The following is a 21,279-nucleotide window of genomic DNA, read 5'->3' on the forward strand; positions in this document are numbered from 1 at the left end:
CGCAGCGACCGATCAGCCGCCCTACAAGACCTGATCCGGTTGTGCATGCGCATTGATGGGCGGCTACAGAACCGCCGCCAGAAGCAGAAAGGAGGCAACGCCCCAGCGAGGGCCCCCACAGCTGCTCCACCACCAGGTTCTCCGGCTCTTCCCCCCGCTGCGGAACCCATGCAGCTGGGCGTCGCCCGCCCTCGCCTGACTCCCGGGGAGAAGGCCCGTCGGCGCGCCCACAACCTGTGCCTGTATTGTGGCGGAGCTGGACACTTTGCAAGTACCTGTCCAGCCAAAGCACAGCGCCCTGCAAGCTCCGCTGGCCCGGTAAAAGGCCAGCCCCAGGTCTAGTTGGAGCCCCTGACCTGGGGCATTTCTTGAGGGCCTCCAGCTCCGTCGATCCCCCACCTACCCCGTTCCAGGTCCCGATTCGTCTGCAGCTCCCTGACGGCCGGTGGATCTTCGTGCATGCCATGTTGGACTCAGGGGCCGCCTGCTGCTACATGGACCACCTCTTCGCCAAGAAACATGGCATCCCCATCCGGGAAAAGAAGACCCCTACCCTGGTCGAGGTCGTGGACAGTCGCCTGCTGCGCTCTGGGCCCATCCGCCACGAGACCCAACCACTCGCCCTATGGGTCCAGCAACACCAAGGGGAGCAAACCTTTGACCTTTCCCGCATGCCACGTTTCCCCGTCATCCTAGGCCTGTCCTGGCTCCAGGCCCACAACCCTCACGTGGACTGGGTGCAACGAGAACTGCAATTTACCGGTGCCCCTGCGCCGTGCTCCACGCTACAACCAGACCCGGCTCTGGTGCCTCCTGATGCTCGACCCAGCTCCCTGCTCCCCACCAGCCTCCTGGGGGCCGCCACCACACTACCAGCTCCCTACCAGGAGTTTGCAGACGTCTTCGATGAGAAGGAAGCAGACCAGCTTCCCCCACATCGGCCCTATGATTGCGCCATTGACCTAATGCCCGGCGCCCCTCTACCAGCTGGCCGCCTCTACCCCATGGCGGACCCGGAGCTGGCTGCCCTACGGGAGTATCTGGAGAAGAACTTGGCCCGAGGGTTCATCCGACCCTCCACCTCGCACTTGTCCTCGCCCGTCCTGTTCGTAAAGAAGAAAACCGGGGACTTGAGGCTCTGCAATGATTACCGGGCACTCAACAAAATTACCATCCGGAACCGTTACCTGCTTCCACTGATTCCGGAGCTCCTCGACCGTGTGAAGGGGGCCACCATCTACACCAAGCTCGACCTTCGAGGGGCCTACAACTTGGTTCGCATCAAAGCCGGAGACGAGTGGAAGACCGCTTTTGGCACCAGGTATGGTCAGTACGAACACCTGGTCATGCCATTTGGACTCACCAATGCCCCCGCCGTGTTCCAACGGTTCATGAACGACGTGTTCCGCGACCTGCTGGACCGGTTCCTGATCATTTACCTGGATGACATTCTGGTCTACTCCACCTCCGAGCAGGAGCACGTCCAACATGTCCGACAGGTGCTACAGCGGCTCCGAGCTCACCGCCTGTACGCAAAACTAGAGAAATGCGCCTTCCACCTCCCATCGGTCGAGTTCTTGGGGCACATCATCTCCTACATCCCGCACACCCAAAACCAGAAAGCCGACGCTCTGTCCCGCCGGCCAGACTATGACACCCCTGGTGCTACCGAAGCCCCCAAGGCTAGCATCCTGCCACCCACGGTCTTTGCCGCCACCCTGACTGCACCCGCCTTGGTGGCCGAAATACAGGCCAGTCAGGCCACCGACCCCTGGGCCCAGAAGCACCTGCAAGACCCGCAGCAAGACCCTGCCGGGGAACTGACCACCCGGGATGGGCTGCTCTACCATCGGGAGCAGTTGTACGTCCCTCCAGGACCTCTCCAATCCCGCATCCTCCGCCTCACCCACGATGCACCACCAGCCGGCCACTTCGGGCAACACAAAACCGCCCATCTGCTGACCCGCGACTTTTGGTGGCCTCGCGTCTGAGCGGACGTCACTCGGTACGTGGCGTCATGTGAGGTCTGCCGCCGCGCTAAAAACGTACCCGCCAAGCCCTCCGGTCTCCTGCAGCCACTTCCCACTCCCGCCGGTCCCTGGGACGTGGTGTCCATGGACTTCATTGTCGACCTACCTCGATCCCAGGGCCACACCTGTATTTTTGTTGTGGTGGACCTGTTCACCAAGATGGCCCACTTCATCCCCTGCGCCAAGGTGCCGTCCGGGCCGGAAACCGCCCAGCTCTACCTGAACCACGTCTTCCGCCTGCACGGGCTACCCAAGCGGATTGTCTCGGACCGGGGCCCGCAGTTCACCTCGCGCTTTTGGCAGGCGTTCCAGCAAGGCTTGGGGACGGAGCTTCACTTATCGTCCGCCTACCATCCCCAGACCGACGGCCAGACTGAGCGCACCAACGCTACCCTGGAGCAGTACTTGCGCTGCTATACCAGTTATCAGCAGGATAACTGGGCCTCCCTGTTACCCCTGGCCGAGTTCGCGTACAACAATGCGGCCCACAGCTCCACGCAGACCACACCGTTTGCGGCCAACTACGGACTGCACCCCCGGTTCTTCCCTCCGCTCGGCCCGTCCGCCGATGTTCCCGCAGCGGACAAGCGGATCGAAGAGCTCCACGCGCTCCACGACCTCCTGCGCGCCCAGCTCCAGCGCGCCAAGGACGCCTATAAACTGGCCGCAGATCGGCATCGCCAGGAGGGAGCCCCCCTCAAGGTCGGGGATTCCGTCTGGCTCTCTACCCGATATCTCCGGACCCCTGGCCGGTCTTCCAAGTTGACCGCTCGCTTCATCGGCCCATTCCCCATCGAGGCGCAAATCAACCCGGTGGCGTTCCGCCTGCGCCTCCCCGCCCACCTCCGAATCCACCCGGTTTTCCATCGCTCCCTCCTCCAACCCGCAGCCGCGCCAGACCTGAACAGGGACGTCCCACCGCCGCCTCCGCCACCGGTTTTAGTGGATGACGAGGAGGAGTACGAGGTCCATCAGATCCTGGACTCCCGGCTGCACCGAGGTCAGCTCCAATACCTAGTGGACTGGGAGGGCTACCCCCCCGAAGATCGTTCCTGGGAACCAGCTACCCACCTGCACGCCCCTGACCTGCTCCGGCAATTCCATGCGGCCTACCCGGATAAGCCAGGCGGCTTGGATGAGGGGGGGCCTGAGGGGGGGATAGTGTCGTGCCTGCCCCAGACCTTGCTAACTCAGAGCAGGAGCCACCTGAAACTGATCAGGCCACACCGGGCCCTAGCTCAGCCCCCGCCCTTGCTATCTCAGAGCAGGAGCCACCTGAAACTGATCAGGCCACACCAGGCCCTAGTGCATCCCCTCCTGAATCACCACCTCCTGTAAGCCGGCTACGTGAGAGGAGGCGACAGGAGTTCAGAAACAGACGGAGGGATGCACGCATGCGTGGGAGGAGAGATCTCAGCCCGGAGTACTAACAAGTTAACAAGCCAGCACAGTATATCTGTAACCCTGACCTCAAGGCAAACTGTGCTGGCAACGAACAATCCTCCTGGGACGTGACCACGCTCTGCACTCTCTTGCTTGCTGCGAGAACCCGTGTAACTCCTGACCCGGCCTGAACCTTGGACTTGAACTTCTGGACTCCGACTTTGCTTTGTGGACTGACCTAGGTAATTGACGTTGTTTTCTCTGGCTTCCGACCCCCTGCATTCCTGCGACCAAGCTTTCTGTCTCCTCCTTCGGCCGGACTGATTTACGGTGTTGAAATAATTGGACTGTTTAACGACCACCCCTGCGCTCCTCCCCAGCCGGCTGCTAGAGTTCTGGCCAGCTGCCGGACGTTGGCAGCCGTCGTTCCTTATCTGCAACCCGGGCCCTGACAGCTGCCATGAAAACATTGTGAAAGAAACGTCACCCCAGAGTTGGAAACAACTGGTGCTTGCACAGGGGACCTTTCCTTTCCATCCACTAGCTCCACAACACACAGTGTATCCAGAAAGCAATTCAGAAAGTAGAGTGTATGCTATCATCTTCTACCATAGTAAACTGTGGCCTTGAAATTCTGCATTTCAAACACCAGGGTGTAGGAAAGCCTCCAAAAGCATATAATTTTTTATGGACTGGAATTCAATAGCTAAAAATGACTTTTCACAAAAACACAAAAATAGTACATATGGCACATATTCTACTGGGATATCTTCAACTGACTACCCAAACACTTCTGTGAGTTGAAACCTGACATTTTAAAAATTCAAATTCTCAAACCTGTCCTATTTCAAAATTTAGGATTACATTTGTTTTTATAAGCAACCAACCTTGTATTATCTCAGAACACCTACAAGATTAGGCTACAAAAAGATTTGCTTCAGAACCTAAAATGAGTAAGAACCTCTTACAGGGAATGAGCAGGCAGGAAAACTTTTAATTCAGAAAGATGGTTCTTTCCTTTCATGAAGCTATGCATTCAAAATTGACTGCCATAGAAATTTATTTTGAATTATTATGTACTTATATAATTTATTTGCAAGCACCAGTCGCACCACGATGTTTTCACAGTAGACTTTTTACGGAGTGGTTTGCCATTGCCTTCCCCAGTATTCTACACTTTACCCTCAGCAAGCTAAGTACTCATTTTACCGACCTTGGAAGGATAGATGGCTGAGTCAACCTTGAGTCGACTATCTGAACCCAGCTTCCACCAGGATCCAACTCAGGTCATGAGCAGAGCTTGGACTGCAGTACTGCAGCTTACCACTCTGCACCACAGGCCAACTGGAGCCACAAAGAGTGGTAAAGCTGCAGTATTGCAGTCCAAGCTCTATGCTCATGACCTGAGTTCAATCCCAGTGGAAGCTGGGTTCAAGTAGCTGGCTCGAGGTTGACTCAGCCTTCCATCCTTCCAAGGTCGGTAAAATAAATACCCAGCTTGCTGGGGGGGAAGTGTAGATGACTGGGGAAGGCAATGGCAAACCACCCCATAAAAAGTCTGCTGTGAAAACATCGTGATGCAACATCACCCCAGAGTCGGAAACGACTGGTGCTTGCACAGGGAACTACTTTTACCTTAATAAGAACATGAGAGAAGCCATGTTGGATCAGGCCAATGGCCCATCCAGTCCCAACACTCTGTATCACACAGTGGCCAAAAAAAAATTATATACACACACACATATATATATATATACACACACACACACACACACTGTGGCTAATAGCCACTGATGGACCTCTGCTCCATATTTTTATCTAAACCCCTCTTGAAGGTGGCTATGCTTGTGGCTGCCACGACCTCCTGTGGCAGTGAATTCCACATGTTAATCACCCTTTGGGTGAAGAAGTACTTCCTTTTATCCGTTTTAACCTGTCTGCTCAGCAATTTCATCGAATGACCACGAGTTCTTGTATTGTGAGAAAGGGAGAAAAGTACCTCTTTCTCTACTTTCTAAATCCCATGCATTATCTTGTAAACCTCTATCATGTCACCCCGCAGTCGACGTTTCTCCAAGCTAAAGAGTCCCAAGCGTTTTAAACTTTCTTCATAGGGAAAGTGCTCCAGCCCTTTAATCATTCTAGTTGCCCTTTTCTGGACTTTCTCCAATGCTATAATATCCTTTTTGAGGTGCGGCAACCAGAACTGCACACAGTACTCCAAATGAGACCGCACCATCGATTTATACAGGGGCATTATGATACTGGTTGATTTGTTTTCAATTCCCTTCCTAATAATTCCCAGCATGGCGTTGGCCTTTTTTATTGCAAACGCACACTGTCTTGACATTTTCAGTGAGTTATCTACCACGACCCCAAGATCTTTCTCTTGGTCAGTCTCTGCCAATTCACACCCCATCAACTTGTATTTGTAGCTGGGATTCTTGGCCCCAAGGTGCATTACTTTGCACTTGGCCACACTGAACTGCATCTGCCACGTTGACGCCCACTCACCCAGCCTCAACAGGTCCCTTTGGAGTTCCTCACAATCCTCTCTGGTTCTCACTACCCTGAACAATTTAGTGTCATCCGCAAACTTGGCCACTTCACTGCTCACTCCCAACTCTAAATCATTTATGAACAAGTTAAAGAGCATGGGACCCAGTACCGAGCCCTACGGCACCCCACTGCTTACCGTCCTCCATTGCAAAGACTGCCCATTTATACTCACTCTCTGCTTCCTATTACTCAGCCAGTTTTTAATCCACAAGAGGACCTGTCCTTTTACTCCATGACTCTCAAGCTTAATATAATTTAAAGTTCACCTTTCCCACAGGGACTCAAGGCAAATTGCACGTAGTAAACCAGTACAATCACAAAAATAGGACATTCACTAACCAATGCATTAGGATTTAGAAGTCTGGAAGCGCAAAAAGAACAAAAGCATAGCATAAGTATTCACATGACATGTTAAGCAGTATAGAAATTACATACCAGGAATACATGAGCAGATAGGCTAGTGTGAAGTTATTTCCAAAGTAGTACAAGTAGATCTACAAAGAAAGCACTGGGCTTTTTAAAAAGGGAAAAATGCTGTTATACAATGTTTCTGATTCTTTGAAATTAAAAAACCCTCACAACAAATCTTCAAAATGCTTTTAGAATTCAGAAAAGTTTAAATAAGTTTAGAGGTCCAGTAGCAGAAATTTCACCCAAAAATAGCAACAGAGAGCATACATTTACAAAGGACAAAGAATCTATACTGAAGGGGAACAGAGATAACTGGAAAGAATATTAGAAATCTAGATCACCTAGGGAACCTTTGTTAGAAAACAAATATAGCCAATACCTTTACATTTCTCCACTCCCAATTGTCTCCTATTTGTTGTGAGTGTTTGATAAACTCCACACAATACTCCTTGAATTTAGTCTCTTCCAAAAAGTGCTCCTCACCATCCAAGTCATGTGACATCTAAGGAGAAGAATATATATATATTAATATTGGCAGATAAAGCAAAATTTAAAGATTAAAGACCTTCCAAAGGAGATAAAAGGACAGAGTGGTGATCAGGGACGGCAAACTACATTGGCAGTTACCAGGGGTGGAATTCTAGCAGGAGCTCCTTTGCATATTAGGCCACACACTCCTGATGTAGCCAATCCACCAAGAGCTTACAAAAAAGAACCTTGTAAGCTCTTGGTGGATTAGCTACATCAGGGTTGTATGACCTAATATGCAAAGGAGCTGCTGCTAGAATTCCACCCCTGGCAGTTACTTGTATTGTATTTTTTCTATTTGCAAAAATTTAAAAAAAATTAAAATAAAAAGACAATCATGCTAGTCTGTCTGTAGCACCTTAAAGCGTAAGAGTCCAGAAGCACTACTACCAAAGTGGATATCTGAGGAAGTGTGCAGTGACTCACAAAAGCTCATACACTACCACAAATTTTATCAGTTGCAGTCAGGTTTGTCAGGAACAGTAACATCTTCTGGCCTTTTACAAGCTTAATAGACTTACTATAAGTTCTATCTGGAGCCAGTTAGGTGTAGTGGTTAAGCACGTGGACTCTTATCAGGGAGAACCAGGTTGTTTTGCTCAAGAGAGTTCCAATGCAGTATTGTTCTTTGCAGCATTAGACTGTTCTTTCACCATCAGACACATCCACAGCTAAGCATCCTTTCGGCTTTGGCCCAGCCGCTTCACTCTTTCTGCAGTTACTTGGACTTGCCCTCTGCTCTTCCACAGTAGTATATTGGGCACCTTCTAACCTGAGGGGCTCATCTTCCAGCACCATATCTTTTAGCCTTTTGTTACTGTCCATGAGGTTTTCTTGGCATGGATACTAGAGTGGGTTGCCATTTCCTTCTCCAGTGGATCGCATTTTGTCTGGGTTCTCAGCTGTGGCCTGTCCATCTTGAGTGGCCCTGCATGGCATAGCCCACAGCGTCACTGAACCTTCTCAACACTCAAGGCAGCAATCTATGAGAGGGCGTTGACATCTACCATAACTCAAAGTGTATTTATGGTTAAGATTTGTGGCTCCAATGTGCATTACTTTGCACTTGCCCACAGTGAACCTCATTTGCCACACTAGCATTCACTTGCCCAGTCCTGACATGACATGACCCTCTGGAGCATCTCACAGTCCTCCATGGTTCTCACCACCCTGAACAACTTAGTGTCATCTGCAAACTTAGCCACTTCACTGCTTACTCCCAATTCCAAATCCTTAATGAACAAGTTAAAAAGCACCAGGCCTACTAGTATTATTTCCTTTCTCTCTCTTCCCCAAACATTTAAAATACACCCATAAAGCCCTGACGTGGATAGCTGAGAACTTGTCAGGGTCAACTCTGGCAAGTGCCTGGATGGGAGACCTCCGTGAAATAGCATGAGTTAGGCCGTAGACAGGGAGCAGGCTTTATTCAGCCACCTCTCTGAATATCCTCCAGACCCCCAGTAGGGTTCAGTCACCAGAAGTCGCCATGACTTCCAGGTGTACAGACACACAAATGCATGCACATATAAATACAAAAAAAAAAAAATAAAATACACCAATAAAAATAATACAAAAATACAATAAATAATCTTTATAATATAAAAGGGTTAAAAATCTTTCATTAAAATCTCTTCACTATCAAGACGTCTTGATGATGAAGACACAGCTGAAGTATACCAGCTGCCTGGTAGATCACAATCATCCAAAGGCCGCCTGAAAAAGAGCAACTTTGCATGCCCTGCAGAACCTAGAGTGGTCCCAGAAGACATGAACCTCTGAGCAGAGTCAGTGTGAAATAAGGCAGGTAGTTTGTGGGCCAGGAACCTTCAATAAATTCCAAGATGAAGATCATGCTGGGAGAGGTGGTTCCAAAGGTATGAGGGACCCAGGCTGTTTAAGATTTTAAAGGTAAGCAGCAACACTTCGAATTTGCACCAGAAATTAACTGGGAACCAGTGCAGCTGCTGTAGGATAAGTGTTATATGGTTGACCAGAACACTCTTGTCAGCAATCCAAGAACAAGTGTACTGGAACACTTGCAGAGAGAATTGAACCCTGTGGAACTCCACAGGTTAGGGCCCACAGTGATTACCTCTCTCCACCTATGATTATCCTATGAGACCAACCCTGGAGGAATGTAGAAAACTAGCTCAAGGCTGTACTCACACTTAGGTAAGCTCCTGGCCAGAACCCTGAACCCTGGCCAGAAACCAGACTGGAAGGGATCCAGGGCAGATGTCTCATTCAGGAATTCCTGGAGCTGTTCAGTACTGCTCACTCAATCACCCTTTCCAGTAATGGAAGATTAGATATTGGGCAGTAATTAGCTAGGTCCCTCTTATCTAATGATGATCTTTTCAGGATAGCTCTGCCTCCTTGAGGGAACTTGGGAAAGAACCCTGGGAAAGTGAAAGTTATAATATCTCCCCAAGGCTCCTCCCAGCACTTCCCTGGAGGCTTTCACCAACCAGGAAGGGCAAGGATCCAAGTAGCAGGTCATAGGTCACGCAGCCGATAGGATCCTGTCAACATCCACCTGGGAGAGTGGGTTGAAGAAGTCCAAAAATGGATCTGAGTGCGCGCACAGGGCCCCAAGTTTCCTGCTGACTTCAATTCTGGCAGCCAAGTCTTGGCAAAGGAGTGAGACTTTATTTTGAAAGAACACTGCAAATGTGTCACAGACAATACCCAAATTTTCATCTACTTTTGGAGCCACTGTAGGGGTGGTCAATTGCCTAATAACTGTGGACAATTGCACTGGCTACAACAGAGATGTAATGGAGGCAGCACTTTGCTGGCTTCACTGCCACTTTGTAAACCTTCAAGGAGGCTCTATAAAGTGCTCTCATTGCTTCATCATGAGTTAGTAGTCAGCACTGCTCTAGATGTCTAAACCCCCTTTTTAACATACTTATTTCATCTGTATACCAGGGAGTCAAGGTAGTACAAGGGCAAACAGGGCACTGGGGAGCAACTCAGTCAATGGCCTCCTGAAGGCCTAGATTCCATGTATCGATAAGTTAATCAAGAATGCTGCTGGCAGAGCCAGACAAACCCTGCAGAGCATTCTGGATTCCAACTGAATCCATTAGTCTCCTTGGATGAACCTAAATAAACTCACCACCCCTGTAGAGGGAGAAGGCAAATCAAACTGACCCACTGATCCAGATCAATTCCTGCACAAAATATCAGATCCAGCGTGTGGCCTGCTCTGTGCATGGAGGCTAATACAGCCTGGGAGAGTCCTAATTATGCCACAGCAGTCATAAAGTATAAGGAAGCACTAGAAAAGGTAGTGTCAGCATGGGCACTGAAAACTATCAGTCTGGAGAAACACAATATCCACTCTGCCACTGCCCCACCCAGACTCAGCAGGAAGTCAGCTGGTGAGCTAGGCAAATAGTAAACCAGCAAGACTCCCATCCCCTCCCTGTCACACTATGTCAGGCCTACACATTCAATGCTGGAGATGTTTGGGGCAGGAAACCATTCAATGGAGAAAAATCTTGAATGAGAATTACCACCCTACCCCGTTTTCCTGTTCGTGGTAGATGAAGGATCCTGTGGGAGGATCTAACCAGCTGTGAGCAGATTCATAGTGCTCAGAAAACCCGCAATCAATCAAACCCACAATAGTCCAATGGACCTTTGTAGTTGACACGTACTCATTTCTAGAAGTCTACATAAACAACTTCAACTGGGTCATCCTTGTCCACGTTTGTTCACTCCCTCAAAGAACTTTAAATGTTTAGTGACACAAGATCTTCCCGGAATCCATGCTGATTCTTCCTCAATAGCTTTTGTACATCAATGTGCCTACTCATTCTATCTTTAATAATGGATTCCACCAATTTACCTGTTATTAATGTTATACTAACCAGCCTGTAATTTCCCAAATCTCCTCTAGAACCTTTTTTTTACATTAACTACCTTCCAGTCCTCAGAATGAGGCAGATTTTAGTCATAGATTGCATACTTTTTTCCGAAGATCAACAAATTCACATATGCATTCTTACAGAACTCTAGGATGCTTGTTATTTGGGCCTAGTGATTTGTCAGTTTTAACTTGTCCATCAGTTGTAGGACCTCGTCTCTCATCACCTGAATCCCACTCAGGTCTTTTGTCACCCCTTCTGAAATCAACAGTTCTGGAGTGGGCAAGCACCTTATATCTTCCACAGTGAACAGAGCAAAAAAAATGCATTCAGTTTCTCCACCATTTCCCTATCATCCTTTAGTAATCCTTTCACCCCTTGGTCATCCAAAGGCCTTACTGCCTCCCTAGCTGGTTTTCCACTTCTAATGTATTTGAAGACATTTTTATTGTTGGACGTCACTTTTTTTGTTCTTTATGTTTCATAGTGCAGTGATCAAATGTAAAACATAAAACTGTAATCAACGCTGTGCAGGTAAAAATAACACCAATAGAGGGTGTTGGTATACACACATACATAATCTTCATAAATACACAGTCTTCACACACACTTTAAATAGAACCACCTGTTTTTAGCAAATAAGCAGATGCAGAGCAAGTGGAAGCTGTAACACAATATTGCCTCATTTTCCATGCATGTGCCATAAGATCATTACCAAAGTCAAAGAAGATAAAATATATTTTGTTAAAATGACTATTAAGAACATAGGTAAGTGTTCCTATAACGTCTGTTAGGTAAACACACATGTAAGTGTTCCCATAACTTCAATAAATTGTCATCTTCCTTTGAATTATATATTTTTTAAATTAAACACATCCTAGATCATGCTAGCACACCTGTGCCCCACCATGATAAATGTAGGCACCAAGTAGCCTCCAAGTACTTGAAAAACCCTCCTTTAGTTGTTGTCTGCTTAGGCTGAAAAAAAGAATGGGGTTGTCAAGGACAATGCTGACTATGCTCACATGACTCTCCCCATTAGCCAAGATATGTCAGAGACACCATTCTCCTTTTATGCGTGTAAGAACATAGTTTTAAAGAACTACTGTGGCATCTCTGCATTGGAATGCTGTCTTTTCTTCCGTTCACTAGGCACAACATCAACATTACAATGTCACCCAGATGGATAGCTGTGCTGGTCTGAAGCAACAGAATAAAGCTAGAGTCCAGTGGCAGCTTCAAGACCAACAAAGTTTTATTCAAAGTATGAGCTTTCATATGCACACACACTTCTTCAGATATAATGAAATTGAAGAAAACCATTCACATTTATAGACAGAGGCTGAATAGCAGCTTAGCATATAATATGATGAAGATATTATCAGACAAAACAGAAACATGTTAGGTGTATAGGGTCAACAGCTGTATGGATTTAATTAAGAAGGAACAACACTAACACAATAAATATATCAAAATAGGAAATAAATGTGTAAGAGAATCCTTTCTAATTCTGGGAAGTTAACCGAGACTCCTTTACGATGCCCCATTCATTTTCTCTCAAGGTAATAAACAGCATTTTTTTCTCTTTGTTGGGGTGGGGTACAGTGTTATGTAGGGAAATGTTTCAAATTTCATTGTGTTATATTACAATTACTATATGTTGTTCAAAATGCTATGTTCTTACACTCAGAAAAAGAGAATGTGGTCTCTGACATATCTTGACCAATGGGGAGATTCATGTGAGCAGAGTCAGTATTGTCCTTGAAAACTGCATTTAGAGGTGTTATGTCAGAAAAATCTTATCCTATATATTGCATTGCATTACAAACAGTATTCCAATACATTATTCAGAAAACAAGAAAAGAAATGCATAGAAATACATATAGTCCTTCTTGGTAAGAATGAATTTAGCATACATAATGATATAAGAAACTGATATCCCAGTTAATCCTGGGGGTTGTTTGTTCTGAGTGTTGTAATAACTTTTAATTCAGCAATTTCTCTCTCCATTCTGTTCCTGAAGTTCTTTTGCTACTTTGAGGTCACCCACTGAATGTTCTGGGAGGCTGAAGAGTTCTCCTACAGGTTTCTTAATCTTGAGATTCCTGATGTCAGATTTGTGTCCATTTATCCTTTGGCATAGGGTTGGTCCTGTTTGCGTTACATATAGAACTGAAGGACATTGCTGGCATTTAATGGCATATATAATGTTAAAAGATGAGCAAATAAATGAGCCTGAGATAGTGCAGTTGATGTCATTAGGTTCAGTGATTATGTTATCTGGGTGTATGTGATAGCAAAATTGGCATCTGGGTTTATTGCAAGCTCTGGTACCAGTGTCCATTTCCAAATTAGATGTTGCATTATTGTGGGTGAGTTGTTGTTTGAGATTGGGGGGTTGTCTGTGTGCAAGAAAAGGTTTCCCCTCCAGTACTTGTGAAAGAAAGCTGTCATTGTCTAGTAGAGGTTGCAAGTCGCTGTTGATGCAATGAACAGTTTTGAGTTGAGAGACATATGTGACCTGGTGGTGTTCTATTATTGCCTTTTTTAGGCCTGTCTTGTAACAGGTTTTCTCTGGGTGCCTTCTGGCTTTGTTAATCTGTTTCCTGACCATCAGGTGGATTCTTCGATTCCAAAAAGGCTTGTTGTAGATCCCTCAGATGGGAATCTCTGTCTGTAGGACTGGAGCAGATGCGGTGGTAGCATAGATATGTAGGTATGTAAACGTACCAAACAATCAATTGTATGCAGCCAAGCTCTATGTTACAGCCGCATTTCCTGCAATCCTACATGTTGAACCTCATTTGCCACATTGACACCCACTCACCCATCCTCAACATATCCCTCTGGAGTACCTCACAATCCTCTCTGGTTCTCACCACCCTGAACAATTTAGCGTCATCTGCAAACTTAGCCACTACACTGCTTAACTCCCAATTTTAAATACCTTAATGAACAAGTTAAAAAGCACCAGACCCAATACTGAACCCTGGAGTATCTCACTGCTTACCACCATCCACCCTCAAAGTATGATTTTGGTATGTGAATTGGACTGAGTTTAGAGATGATTAATTTAAATTGTTGTATGGGATTTTTATCTTATTCTAACTATATGTTAAATTGTTTACTGGGACCTTTTAATAGCCATTGAATTAAATTAGATTGGATGTATTAATTAGCTAATTATAGTAGGAGCAATTGGCTATAGGAGAGGGGAGGGACTATTTGATTGGCTACAGATAATTTGTAATTTAATGGTAGGGCTCAATTTAAGGTTTATTGGTTAGGATAGTAACTGGGATGAGTTTAAGTAGTAGGTGGTTTTAAACTTGTTGGGAGTACGATACCTATGAGGCAATTCCATCTGACGTCGATCTGAGGCTACACGAAGATCAGTTCTATGGAGGAACTAGCCCAAGGGATACAAGTGCTCCTGGGAAGAGGCAAGTATAGCGGGGGGAACAGGAATGGGAAAGGAAGGAGGCTGAGACACAGGAGGGCACGCTCCCCTTCCAGCCAGTGTCCCATCCCAACGATGGCAGGTATGGGGGCCAAGTGGAAGTACTCGCCTCCGGCCTTGGTGCTGTGCAACACCAGGTCCATAAATAATAAGACCACAGTCCTACGAAACTATCTGCTTGAGCAGAAAATGGACCTGGCCTGTGTGACTGAGACTTGGGTGCGAGATGGGAAGACAGTAGCTCTCTCCCAAGTAGCTCCCCCCGGGTTCTCAGTCCATCACCAAGCATGGACTAGCAGGCGGGGGGATGGGGTGGCACTCTTCATACAGGAGGCTTACGCCTTCCAGGCACTCCCGGCTTCAGAGATCACCAGCATTGAGTGTGCAGGTCTGGTGTAGAATGTTGGGGAGAATTTGGCTAACTAGCTGGTGTACCGAACACCTAACGCACCAGCCAGTGCCCTGCCATTTCTGATGGAGGCTGCAGCAGGCTGGGCACTGGAGTACCCTCAACTTATTGTCTTGGGTGACTTCAATGTCCATGCTGATGACGCAGCCTCTGCTCGGGTGATGGACCTGGCGACACTAGGGGTCTCTCAATATGACATTACCCACCCACCAGGTCGGGCACATGCTGGATTTGATCTTTGCGGCGGAAGTGGTAGTGGACCGGATTTAGGGTGGCCAGACCGTCCCGGTCTCCCGGGACTTTCCCGGTTCTGGCCACCAATTCCCGGCTCCCGGGCTGCCTATACCGGGACCATTACAAAGTCCCAGTATAGCCAGCGGGGAGCCGGCGGGCCGCAGCGCGCGGGCCGGGAAGGCGGGGAGTGAGGCAGCCAGCGTCCCTGCGCGTGCGCACAGCGGTGTGCGCACGCGCAGGGATTGCTGGCTGCCTCACTCCCCGCCTTCCCCGCCCACGTGCGGGGTCCGGAGAGAGGCCGGCGCTGGTCCCTGGAGGCCTCCAGAGGCCAGCGGAGGCTTCATGGAGAGGCCGGCGCTGGTCCCTGGAGGCCTCCAGAGGCCAGCGGAGCATCGTGGAGAGGCCGGCGCTGGTCCCTGGAGGCCTCCAGAGGCCAGCGGAGGCCTCGTGGAGAGGCCTCCACTGATCCCTGGAGGCCTCCAGAGGCCAGCGGAGGCCTCGTGGAGAGGCCTCCGCTGATCCCTGGAGGCCTCCAGAGGCCAGCGGAGGCATCATGGAGAGGCCTGCGCTGGTCCCTGGAGGCCTCCAGAGGCCAGCGGAGGCTTCGTGGAGAGGCCTGCGCTGGTCCCTGGAGGCCTCCAGAGGCCAGCGGAGGCTTCGTGGAGAGGCCTGCGCTGGTCCCTGGAGGCCTCCAGAGACCAGCGGAGGCAGCGTGGAGAGGCCAGTGCTGGTCCCTGGAGGCCTTCAGAGACCAGCGCCAGCCTCTCCGGCCTCCGCAGCTGCCGCCAGCCCCGCCAGCAGCCCGGAGGAGAGGCCGCCACCGCCCCTGGATCCAGGTAAGCCAAAAGCGGGGGGGGGGGCTGGCGGGGGGGGCGCTGGCCTTCCTTCTTTCCTTCCCTCCCTCCCTCCTCCCTTTCTTCCTTCCTTCCCTCCCTCCCTCCTCCCTTCCTTCCCTCCCTCCCCTCCTCCCTTCCTTCCCTCCCTCCTCCCTTCCTTCCCTCCTTCCTTCCTTCCTTCCTTCCTTCCTTCCCTCCTTCCTTCCTTCCTTCCTTCCTTCCCTCCCTTCCCTCCCTCCTCCCTTCCTTCCTTTCTTCCTTCCTTCCTTCCCTCCCTCCCTCCCTCCCTCCCTCCCTTCCTGACTGAATGGGCCACTGGCCTGATCCAACAGGGCTTCTCTTATGTTCTTATGTGACACAGTGTGTTGGACTGGATGGGCCACTGGCCTGATCCAACAGGGCTTCTCTTATGTTCTTATGTGACGCAGAGTGTTGGACTGGATGGGCCACTGGCCTGATCCAACAGGGCTTCTCTTATGTTCTTATGTGACAATACTGACTTTGGTGGACCCAAGCACTGATTCAGTGTAAGGGAGCTTTGTGTTTGTGACTGGAGTGGACAATACTGACTTTGGTGGACCAAGCACTGATTCAGTGTAAGGGAGCTTTGTGTTTGTGACTGGAGTGGACAATACTGACTTTGGTGGACCCAAGCACTGATTCAGTGTAAGGGAGCTTTGTGTTTGTGACTGGAGTAGACAATACTGACTTTGGTGGACCCAAGCACTGATTCAGTGTAAGGGAGCTTTGTGTTTGTGTCTTCTGGTGCAATTTTGTTCTCAGATCCTGTATTTACTTCATCAGTATATGGGATAAGGCACTTTCTCAACTGTGCTGCATAATGCAGCCTATTTATTTTGTCCTGTTTGCTCTGTTGGCTCTATCTGCGCCACCTTCATCACTTTCGGGTGTGGATCCCCCAGTGGGGTGGTCTCGCGACTCCCTCCGCCGGCTGTTTCTGATAGCCCTGCACCCCCTCTTTCATTTGATATGTGTCCCGTGCGGATGCCACCCTCCCGCCGGGAGATGCCGCAAAATGAGCCCCCTTGAGGCTTATGGCGGCAGGGCTCGGGGGAAGCGAGCTAGACTGCTGTTCTTTTGAGGGGTCATAGAGTGTTTTCGAGCCCGTCCCTGTGGCATCGGTCCCATCGTTGTGGGGCCCAGGGGGCCGGCGCAGCGGCACGCTGAAGCAGCCTGTCAGTCACTTCCGGCTCGACCCAGTGACTGACAGGCTGCTTCAGGCGTGCCTGCTGCGCCGGCCCCCTGGGTCCCTCACAACGATGGACCGATGCCACAGGGACGGGCTCGAAACACTCTATAACCCCTCAAAAGAACAGCAGTCTAGCTCGCTTCCCCCGAGCCCTGCCGCCATAAGCCTCAAGGGGGGCTCATTTTGCGGCATCTCCTGGCGGGAGGGTGGCACCCGCACGGGACACATATCAAATGAAATAGGGGGGCGCAGGGCTATCAGAAACAGCCGGCGGAGGGAGTCGCGAGACCACCCCACTGGGGGATCCACACACCGAAAGTGATGAAGGTGGCGCAGATAGAGCCAACAGAGCAAACAGGACAAAATAAATAGGCTGCATTATGCAGCACAGTTGAGAAAGTGCCTTATCCCATATACTGATGAAGTATATACAGGATTTGAGAACAAAATTGTTTCCGGCGGTGATATTTGGGGGGATTTTTGGGGACGTCACAGGAAGTGCTGTGAAGTCACTTCCTGTTTCCGGCAGTGGCATTTGGGGGAAATGATGTCATTTGGGGGAAGTGATGTCACAGGAAGTGATGTCACTTCCCGTTTCCGGCAGGCGACGCGGGGGAAATGATGTCACAGGAAGTGGTGTCACTTCCTGTTTCCGGCGGGTGGCATGATGTCACCGGAAGTGACATCACTTCCTGTTTCCGGCGGCGCGCGCGCGCACCCCTACCTTCCACCCCCCCCCCCAAGGTGTCCCTGGCTGGCCTTCAGACATTATGGTCACCCTAACCAGATTACTGCTGAGCCAGTGCCATGGTTGGACCACTATGCCCTGAAGGCCCTTATGAACGTGTCACTACACCCCTGTTTAGGCGACGAGCTTGTTTTGGATCGCCCTCGAAACTTGATGGACCCAATGCGGCTTCAGATGGCCTTGAGGGATCCCTGGCGGCTCATTAGATGAGCTGCCATCGATGAGATCGCGCTTAGGCATCCTCTTCACCCCCGCTCACGACTTGCACCGTGGTATACTCCAGAATTGTGGTCGATGAAGTGGCAGCTTAGACGACTAGAGAGACGGTGACGGCGTACTCAGGACGAAGCGATAAGAACATCTCATAAGTCATTTATGCGGACCTATGAGGTGGCAGTCAAGACCACAAAGAACGCTTACTTTGTGGTCCGGATTGCGTCTGCGACCTCATGCCCAACCCAATTATTTACTACAATTCGGTCCTTAACTGCCCTACCACAAGGCAGATCAAATGTTAGGGAATTGGAAATTGGCTTTTGTGAGTTTTATCGCAGATAAGGACTCATCACTCCCTCATGACCTCCCTGCCACAGCTGAAACAGTAAGTGAACTTGAGGCTCCAAGCATGCCTTCAGGTCCATTTCTGGATCACCATTCAGCCTGGAGGAAGTTGACAGGATTCTCATTTCTGTGTGCCCTACAACTTGCATTTTGGATCCGTGCCCGTCGTGGCTGATAAAAGCTAGCCCGACGGCATTATGTGATCCACTTCGTTCTATTGTCAACAGATGCCTCATGGAGGGGGTCTTCCCCACACCTCTTAAAGAGGCTGTGATCCACCCTCTCTTGAAGAAACCATCTTTAGACCCGACCAATTTGGCCAACTATCAGCCGGTGTCAAACCTGTCCTTTATGGGTAAGATTATAGAGAGGGCGGTGGCAACACAGCTACATGGTTTCCTGGGAGGATGCTTCCATTACTGGACCCGTTCCAGTCCAGCTTCTGCCCAGGCCACAGGACGGTGCTGGTTGCCCTCATGGATGACCTCCTGAAACATCTGGATCAGGGCGGCTCGGCAGTACTGCTTCTATCAGACCTGTCGGCTGCATTCGATAGTCGACCACCAGCTGCTGTCTAGCCGTCTTGCCAACGTGAGGATACAGGGGTCTGCCTTACAGTGGCTCTCCTCTTTCCTTCAAGGTCGGGGACAAAGGGTGGCAATTGGGGAAATGCTGTCTCAGAGACACCCATTTATTTGTGGGGTGCCCCAGGGGGCAGTTTTTTCCCCAATGTTGTTTAATATCTATATGCCCTCCTTGCGCAGATGATCACGAGGTATGGGCTGGGTTGCCATCTATTGATGGGTGGCCCATCTGCCTGCGCCCCAGAGAATTTGGACCTGGCACTGCAAGTCGTGGTATCATGGCTCAGGCTGAGTTGGCTAAAGCTGAATCCAACAAATATGGAGGTTCTCTATCTAAGTCGCAGTGGCCTGGGAAGGGTGATTCCTCTACCAGCCTTCGATTGGGCACCATTGACGCCAGCATCAAGGGTTAAGAGCTTGGGAGTGCCCTTGGAGTCCTCCTTAACTATGGAGGCCCAAGTAGCAGCCACTGCTAGAGCTGCTTTTTTTCATCTTTGGTGAACACAGCAGTTGGTCCCCTACCTTGAGTGCAGCGACTTAGCAATGGTGATCCATGCCTCGGTCACCTCAAGAATCGATTACTGTAATGCTCTCTACATGGGGCTGCCTTTGACTCAGATTCAGAAGCTGCAGCTGGTGTAGAATGCTGCAGCCAGGCTACTTATGGGGCTTCTTCGTCAGCAGCATATTCAGCCTGTGCTGAGAGCGCTGCACTGGCTGCCTGTTGCGTACCCAATCAGTTTCAAGGTCCTGGTATTAACCTTCAAAGCCCTATATGGACTAGGACCTACCTATCTGCGGGATGGTCTGATCCAGCAGGGCTCTTCTTGTGTTCTTAATATATCCTTCATATAAATGCCCTGAAAAGTTCTGTTTTGCATATTCTATGCAACAATAATAGTGTGGGAGCCTTTCATAGGTAGTCTCCAAGTATATGATAAAATGTTATTAATTGCTTTGGTGTAAATTGCCTCTACAGTCAGATAGGCTAGGACACTTGCAGTATAAATGTATTAAATGAACAAACAAGCTATAACTTGATCATTCAGAATTTGTGCAGGCATGCTATAGCTTTAACTGATACATCTGATGCACTAGGCTGATGCCCCTAATGCATTAAAAAATCAGCTACCTAATCCTGAACAGTTTTTCTTTTTGGTGAAGAGCTTGAACAGGGCTTCTATTTTTAATTGCTGGAGTTTAATTTTTTTTTTTTTAAAAAAGTTTAAATTTAAAAATAAAAAGTGTTACGTCATAACAGACATCAAATCAACTGTAATCATCCGGGTTTTGTTCCCAAACTCTGTTACTGCTGTTTATTTGGAACAATCTACATCATGACCAGCGGCGGTCGCTATTTAATATTTCAGTTCCATTTTTTTCCTCACATAAAGATTACACTATATTAGTAACATACTTTTTCTGTGACCTCTGTCATCAGAACTGTCCTACCCTTTCCCCCCAGTCATCATACCACCTTTAATGATCATAGCTTCTTTTCTTTTCCTAATGCTGAATTATGTGGCATTGTACCAAACATAAGGCACTACGTTTATCTTTAACAGATGCTAAACCTTGTCTCTTCACAATCTCAAACCTCCCTTCTTTTTGGTTTCCAGCTAATTTATTGGGGAGGATGAATGGATGCCAGAATACAACTGTGCAAACTCTGCACAATTTAAAAAATTACAAACACATGCCAATTTCTGCCTATGAGGAAGCTGTTTGAATAAAAGCATGAAAGTTTTAACTGTTCCTGAACACAATGGAAACCCTAGACAAAACTGAAAGGAAACAAGAAAAGAGTGCTAGTCGTAATCTATACATTAAACAAACTTGTTGCACATAAACCAGTGTTATGGTGAATCCAATGTACACATTTTAAATATAGTACACACACAGGAGGAAACCCTAACCAATGTCTTTGGATCATCTGCTTTAAGTTTTAAAAGGCTAAATGTTTCATCACTGCTTCTGAACCCTTGCACTCTGTTCACATTTCAGGGAATGACAATAGGAATGACAATAAATGCTTTTTGGCAGGTATTGGTTCTTTCACAATGATTATAGGAATGCACAGTATTTACTAAGGACCTGAAGAGCAGCTTGTAAGCAAGAAATGTTTTTAAAGTCTTCCAAAAGTCCTTCACAAAACCAACACATTCCTATTGTCATTCAGAAAGAACCAGTGTATCCCCAGTCATTCCTTTCAGCGTCATTCACATCTCAGTCAGTCCCCATCACTGACAAAAAGGAGCTACTGTGCGCTACAGCTGACCTCCCCCAAGCCAGAAAGCAAATGGGCAGATAAGGGGACATGCTACTAGAAGTTTCCCTTTGCTCTGTTCTTTGAACCAGACGCTACCACAATGCCTAGCCATGAACACATGAAGCTGCCATTCTGGAAGTGTGTTATGAAGATAATACGTGCCGGTGCCACAAGCCAGC

General features: G+C 48.7%; 1 protein-coding gene across 3 annotated transcripts in view; it reads right to left on the reverse strand.

Annotated features, from left to right (window-relative positions):
- The window catches only part of ATG10 (autophagy related 10), a 237,816-nt gene that overhangs the window by 215,799 nt on the left and 738 nt on the right, over window positions 1–21,279 (reverse strand). For all 3 annotated transcript variants that reach the window (XM_060235743.1, XM_060235745.1, XM_060235744.1), the window contains exon 2: window positions 6,763–6,885. In XM_060235743.1, the coding sequence (XP_060091726.1) occupies window positions 6,763–6,885 (123 nt within the window). The remainder of the gene's footprint in view (window positions 1–6,762; window positions 6,886–21,279) is intronic.

Source organism: Heteronotia binoei, chromosome 4 (genome assembly GCF_032191835.1).
Source record: "Heteronotia binoei isolate CCM8104 ecotype False Entrance Well chromosome 4, APGP_CSIRO_Hbin_v1, whole genome shotgun sequence".
NCBI lineage: Eukaryota > Metazoa > Chordata > Lepidosauria > Squamata > Gekkonidae > Heteronotia > Heteronotia binoei.